Raw genomic sequence first — 6,555 nt, forward strand, 5'->3', positions numbered from 1 at the left:
GGCGGCCGCAGCCGGCCCTTCGCCGAGCTTGCTCTTCCAGGGCTTGGGCGTGAAGCCATTTTATGTAATGCAGTCAGCACGCTTACGTGTTGGCAGAAACGCAGGCCCGTAGTTTCAAGAGCCTGCTGGCGGTAATTTTATATCTTCGACTCTTGCAAATAATTTAAAACCGAGTGTGGCAAATGGGCTGCTCTTTGTCGCCGCGTCGAGCGGGCAGGTGTGCGCGCCAAGAGGGGTGGTGCGGCAGGGCGGTCAGATGTGGCAGGATCCTGCCTCGACATCCCCGTGCGCTCTAGAAAACAAAACCAGTACCAGCTTCACCAAACAGCGGAGGCAGTGCCAGCAATGCCGCTCCTGCCGTACCCTGCCTTCCACGTTCCTGTTGCCGCCTCCGGCCGAGGGAGCGAGACTCAGGTATCCGTGGCAGTCCAGGCCCACGGAAGAGCTGTGAACTTGTTGGCAAAGGATGTGGCTCAAAAGAAGTGAAAGAAATGCTCATTTCTCGTCCCATTTTTGTCACTCAGGCCTTATTAGCCCCCGAGCTAGAGTTTCACAAGCGGCACTGTCCACCTGGATATGTCTTAGGGTGCCTAAAACCTTTAAAAAATGGTGTATGTGAAGGCATATCATCAACATACAGTTGGGCTTCTGTCTAGGGAGTAGGTAAATTGGTTGGAAAGCAGTATGTAAAGTTATGACTGAGTCAGATCAAAGAAAAGGAAATTCTTGTCTCGGCTTGACTGCTTTCTGCACAGCGAGCCGTGGAGATTCCCCATGTTCCCCGCGAGCTTGGGGCCGGGCCGGTGGTGGGGGGACAGGGTAGCGGGACGGCTCTGGCAGAGATCCTCCAGCCGTTCTGTGGCGCTCCCGGAGGCGCGGCGGCCTGCACACGTGGAGTTTGTAGGGTCAGTCTTGGTGTTTCCTCTCCCTTACAACAAAGGTTGTAAAATGCAGGGCTATAGTGTCATTTCTGAAGCTAATTTTAAATCCTGGGTTTTTTACTCACTGGTGACTGGGCTGTGATTTGAACTAGCAAGGGTTGTTGTTTTTTCGTAGTTTTTAAGGCACTTTTACAGACTGTTTGTATGAAGGAAGACATTGCAATGGCAGGACATACAGGACGTAAGATTACAATACATGAGTATAGAACCCAGCTGTATGTGCAATATGTAAGCCCTTCCAAGCATAGGAGTGGGTACAATTTGCTGCTTCCCATCTCTGTGTTGTTGCAGAAAATCCTAGGTATATGTTACATGTTCTAGGAGGGAGGTATATACCAGAAATTTAAAATAGTTTGTTTCAAAGAGAACTGAAACTATTTGCCTGTATATAGCAGAGGGCTGATATTAGACGCGCATACAGTAGTGCAAGAATAAATATCGGGGGACGAGATCATGCACAGTTTCAATGTAACCCTTGAAAGCTTTGCTTGCTGTAGTTTGGTGTGGTCTTTACAGAAGGATGTACTTGAGGGAGAGGAGACCAGGCTGTATTTCATTGCTTTACGAAGTGTAGAGTCCTGCATTGTACTTTTGGAACTGGCTTTCCCCTTCGGTCTTTTACTGCAGAGAGCTCCTGTCAGGAGTACGCATTACATAAACTCTTCTGCTTTACACATCAGCAGTAGGAGGAGAAAGGAAATGATGTGGAAGTTCAGTCTTTAATATAGCACAATTCTCAGAGAGGCCAAGGTTGTTTGGTGTTTGAACACAAGATAGTATGACCGGTTAGAAAAGACTTAGTTGTTAGCTGTAGACATGTTTTTATGTGCTATTTATGATGTTAAACCTCTCAAGGGCTATGGTTTCAAACCTTAATCAGCCATGAACACCAAACAGGCAAACTCACACATAGGTGCACGCACAAACCAAGTGTGTAGTGAATAAGAACTATTACTTTGAAGTTGCGAGTTTTACCTCTCTCGTGCAAGGGATTTGATTTGGGTCCTGGTGGCTCTTGGTTAGGACAGATGAGATAAGAAGCTGGTCTAATCTGAAGACCTTGGTCCATTTTATTATATCAGAGCCCTCTGATCTTCAGGTGGCTGGCCCAGCTGGAAGTGTAGGAGAATAGCTTCAAGTTACACCATGCGCATTGCCCAGATGCAGTGGAGGAGCAGGTATAAAGTACTTCCACTGTGGAGGGGTGGGATCCCTCTCTGTCAAACCTACAGCAGTGGAGACCTGACCCTCTGGAGAGTTCTCCTGGGCATTTCTGATGCCTTTTCTGAGACTAACATTTGAAGATGGTTAATTGCAAATACGAATTTGGTGATTTGGTTGAAATGTGTCAAAGAAAAATAAATTCTGTCATAGGAGGGGGTGGAGAACTTTCCTGTGCCCTCCTTCTGGATTTCTGAAGTCCATTTATAGTAATACAGAAAAAGCTGTCTGTGTGGAAAAAACGAGAATGAACCATAGCTAAGACGTAATGAAAATGGGGCTGGTAAGTCAGTGTAATGGCTGGTGTCTGTCCTGCTGCAATACACATGGTAGTACTACCTGCTCCCCCCCGCCCCAGCTCATTTCTAGTTTCGTATGTAAGCACTAGAGAATACAAGTATAGAGAATGGAAAGTCATTACAAACCTTTTTACATGAGAGCGGGGAAAAGGAAATCATCTTTATGGGTATTCTTCAAACTGCAGGGATCTACTGGAGCAAGGGCAAGTCTTGTGGCCAAACTCTAAAATCCTTCCACGGTGTAGACTTCCATGAAAACCAAGGAGGATTTGGCCTGGGATTTAGTCTTGCAGAAATACGTGTGAATAACTTAATTTCTAATTAGTAAGTCTGTTAGGTCTTGAGATTCATTTCTAGATTCAGAGGCTGACTGGGAACTGCTGGAGCCTCCTTCAGTGAAAAAGGAAAAAAAAAAAAAAAGGAAGCTTTGTATATTTCTTTCTAAGAACATATAAAATATACTGCCTTCTATTTATAAAATAAAACCACCCCTCCAGCTGTGTATCTAATCGGTAAACATGGCAACCCATGTGGCATGACTGATTAATATACCCCTCAGACATAGGGAGTAGCATCAGGAAAGGCAACATGCATTACTCAGCACTTGCTATCCTGCCAAAGCCTTGAGGTATTTTCTACGTGATGGATTCCTGTTGCAGCCAGTGGGAGTTCTTGCATTGCTTTACGAAGTTTAAAAAAATACAACCCACACACGCACAAGAAGATTTCTCCACAGTCTTGAGACTGATACTCTGCTTGGCCTCAAAATTAAGTAACGTGTGCTTCCCCATTGGTGTGCCTGGATCTTATCTTCAAACGTGAGAGTAAATGAATGTGGCGGCCACTCACCCCTTGGCCTTTTCCCTGTTGCTGCTACTAAAACCAACGGTAGTTTTTGTAATTGGGAAGCTTAATAGCATACCTGATCCAGTGGTAACAACTTTCTGGGAGTATTAACCTGAGATAGATGCAAGTCAGTCCCCTTGGCAGCTGCTATGGCTTTGTTCTCTGCCTGTGTACGTACATGTGCCCCTGTTCACTAAGAGCATGTGGGTGTATGCGTGTGTGTGAATAATGAGGTACTAGGTATTTAGAACATTAAAGCCTTTCTATGTTTTTTATTTTAAAAAACAGTTAACAAGAAAAATCTGTGTCTCTATTGGTGTCCAGGAGCAGCAAAATATCATGATTACTATTCCCATTCCCCAGCCATTCCCAGCTCCCCTTTCCCCCTAATTTTTCCTGTTACTCTTTCTTGTCTACTTTGAAACTTCTTTCATGTTCAGGAATTGGCCTAGGGTCTGATTGCCTGCTAAAGTCTAATCCCAGCTTTTCTGTATTCAGAAACTGATGCCAGATGTTCTTTAGGCTTTTTTCCCCCCTCCCTTTCCTCCCTTAGGGACTCGTGGCCCGTAGAACCAGGAATCATATAGGGGAGGGATGGCTCAGGGGTCTGGATGCAAACTCTGGAGACTTGAGTTTGATTTTCACTGCCATGGGTTTCCTGAATCGTCTGTGGCAGGTCAGTGAGGCCAAGGATCCTCAGCAGATGTATGTATCTATAGAGCTGTAAGGCTCTAGGTTCTGGGCTTTTTGTGTCTCCCGTGTCTATATGCCATAGGGTCACCTCAGGCAGGGAGCATGAAGGATTGCAAGGTGATCATTTCATATGGTAACAAGGGCCATAAGGATCTTAGACACAAAGGGTAAGGCTGTAGGTAAGGGTGAAATTGTAAGTATTAACCATGTGGATTTCTGTTTTAGGTGCGTTCCCTTCAAGCCACATTTGGAGAATTTGAATCCATGATGAAAATTGCTCAGCAGAAGCAGGAGGTTACTGAGAAGGCTGTTAAACAAGGGGAGAGTGAAATAAATCGGATCAGTGAAGTGCTTCAGAAGCTGCAAAATGAAATTTTGAAAGACTTGTCTGATGGCATCCACATGGTGAAGGATGCAAGGGAACGAGACTTCACATCTCTGGAAAACACAGTGGAAGAGAGACTAACAGAGCTAACCAAGTCTATAAATGATAACATTGCTGTATTCACTGAAGTCCAGCAAAGGAGCCAAGATGAAATCAACAATATGAAAGTAAAGGTTGATTCACTAGAAGAGGCAGATGTGTATAAACATGAAATTAAGGTGCTAAAAGATGCTTTTGGTGAGATGCAAGCATCCATGAAAACCAAAGAAAAGGACATAGAGACCTTGAAGAGTACAATAGACTCCATGGAGTCTGATGTGTATACTGAAGTGAAAGAGCTAGTCAACCTCAAACAAGAACATGAGAAATTCAAAGAGGCTGCGGACACTGAACACCTTTCCTTAAAAGCTTTACAAGAGAAAGTTCTGAGAGCTGAGGATTCTATTATGCAGCTCCCTAGTGACATTAAAAGACTCGATGAAGATTTACTGCAAGTTAAAGCCGACCTCAACAAATGGGAAGAAAATGAACTCTTCAGAAAAGCATTAGAAACTTTTGGGAAGAACAGTGAAGGACTGGAGTCTCGATTGAGGCACATAGAAGACAGCCTGGAGTCTCTAACTTCTGTTGCTGCTCAAAACAGTGAAAAGTTGCAATCTTTCCTTTCTAAGGAGGCAGAATACGAGAATAAGCTCAGTGCCCTAGAACAAAGCGTTACTGCTCTTCAGGGGATCTCAGATATGGACGTAACTTCAGTCACAGATGTTCTGAAAAATCTTGGTGAATCACAGACCTCGCTGTACAATGATGTGGAAAACTTGAGGAGAAGCATCAGTGACCTGCCATCCTCCGGTGCTCTTCAGGATGTCCAGAAGCAAATTAGTATTTTGTTGGATCAAGCAAATCTTCAGACAGATCAAGCACATGCTCAAGGTTATCTTGAAAAATTTTCTTCTGTGGAAGGCTCTGTAGATGAACTGAGATCTTCTGTCAGCCAGGTTGATTCCGATTTGAAAATGATAAGAACTGCAGTGGATAGTTTAGTCTCCTACTCAGTGAAAATTGAAAATAATGAGAACAACTTGGAGTCTGTGAAGAGCTCAATAGATGACCTGAGGAATGATCTGGAAAGGTTGTTTGTCAAAGTAGAAAAAATACATGAAAAAGTTTAGGCAGCGGTGCTCCTTGTGCAATGGATTAAGGAGAATAGCTTTTGTATGCCCAGTTTTTTACTCTTTTTAAAAGCAATTTGATACCTCCAAAGAGAATAAGAATACTTTAATAATAGAGACAGTTCTGCTTATTTCCTTTATTTCTCTTTTGTGTAGCGTTTTTGTTGGGTTTGTTTGTTTGTTTGTTTGTTTTAAATTTGTTTTAAGAAATCATGAGTTTAGTTGGGGGTTGAGTTTCTAAGGGCTCATCTTCTCTATAAAGTTGTACCGCTGTAACTGTAGTGGTGTAACTAAGGCACTACAGCCTCGTTAGCATGGGCACATATTTAACGGCATGAAGGTGTTTCACACTATGACACTAGATATCCCACACAGAAGGGCTACAGCTGTTCTGGTAGGAAAAGCATACTGCTGTACACACTGGGAATTTTACTGGTATGTTTTGGTTTAAGGAACAAATGAACAAAACTACACCCCTATCTTAAACTGTTTAGACCAGTAAACTTAAGTGTGGACCAGGTTTGAAGCAACTCATCCGTTTCTGCAGTTTGGGACTCAGCCGCGTGGTCAGTTTACCAGGTGTCAGTTGAGCTGTAGCATATTTCTGTGAGTCCTTAGTCTGTACCAGGGAGCTAACAAGGGGTTAGCTGAACCCCCCGAAGGGAAGGTTTGAGGTAAGTGGCGCTGCTTGGGGCTAAGACCTAAGAGAGGTGTTCCACCACGTGGCTGGAGAGATTCCTTCTTTGTGATCACAGGCTTCCTTCCCAGCATCTTCGGCTGCTGGTGCAGACGATCAGTGCTTAGAAGGGACATCTGAAGGATGGGATTAGTTTCAAGAGAGTACAGTAACATTTTTGTCATATTTTTGGGCTGTTTACATGATGAGGCTGTGTCTTTCCTGGAAAGGCCTAATTTGTATGTGATACAGGATTTTCTGTAAAAATGATCATGAAGTTGAATGAGGAAAGAGAAGGACTAAAATTGCACCTCCTGAGTTC

At 43.8% G+C, this 6,555-nt stretch overlaps 1 protein-coding gene across 1 annotated transcript; it reads left to right on the forward strand.

Moving 5' to 3' along the window:
- The first annotated feature begins 345 nt into the window (after positions 1–345).
- Positions 346–5,557, forward strand: CKAP4 (cytoskeleton-associated protein 4). Its single transcript, XM_009582798.1, has 3 exons — positions 346–414; positions 3,861–3,983; positions 4,226–5,557. The coding sequence occupies exons 1-3, from the start codon at positions 346–348 to the stop codon at positions 5,555–5,557; spliced, it is 1,524 nt and encodes a 507-aa protein (XP_009581093.1).
- Positions 5,558–6,555: the final 998 nt, after the last annotated feature.

This window comes from Fulmarus glacialis, unplaced genomic scaffold (assembly GCF_000690835.1).
Source record: "Fulmarus glacialis isolate BGI_N327 unplaced genomic scaffold, ASM69083v1 scaffold13848, whole genome shotgun sequence".
NCBI classification, from domain to species: Eukaryota; Metazoa; Chordata; class Aves; order Procellariiformes; family Procellariidae; genus Fulmarus; species Fulmarus glacialis.

Bases quoted from the DNA above. Each gene is read 5' to 3' on its own strand.
- CKAP4 (XM_009582798.1), top strand. From the start codon at position 346: ATGCCGCTCCTGCCGTACCCTGCCTTCCACGTTCCTGTTGCCGCCTCC. The intron at 415-3,860 runs GTATCCGTGGCA...TTCCTCCCTTAG, and splicing joins GCCGAGGGAGCGAGACTCAG to GGACTCGTGGCCCGTAGAAC. The intron at 3,984-4,225 runs GTCAGTGAGGCC...TTTCTGTTTTAG, and splicing joins TCCTGAATCGTCTGTGGCAG to GTGCGTTCCCTTCAAGCCAC.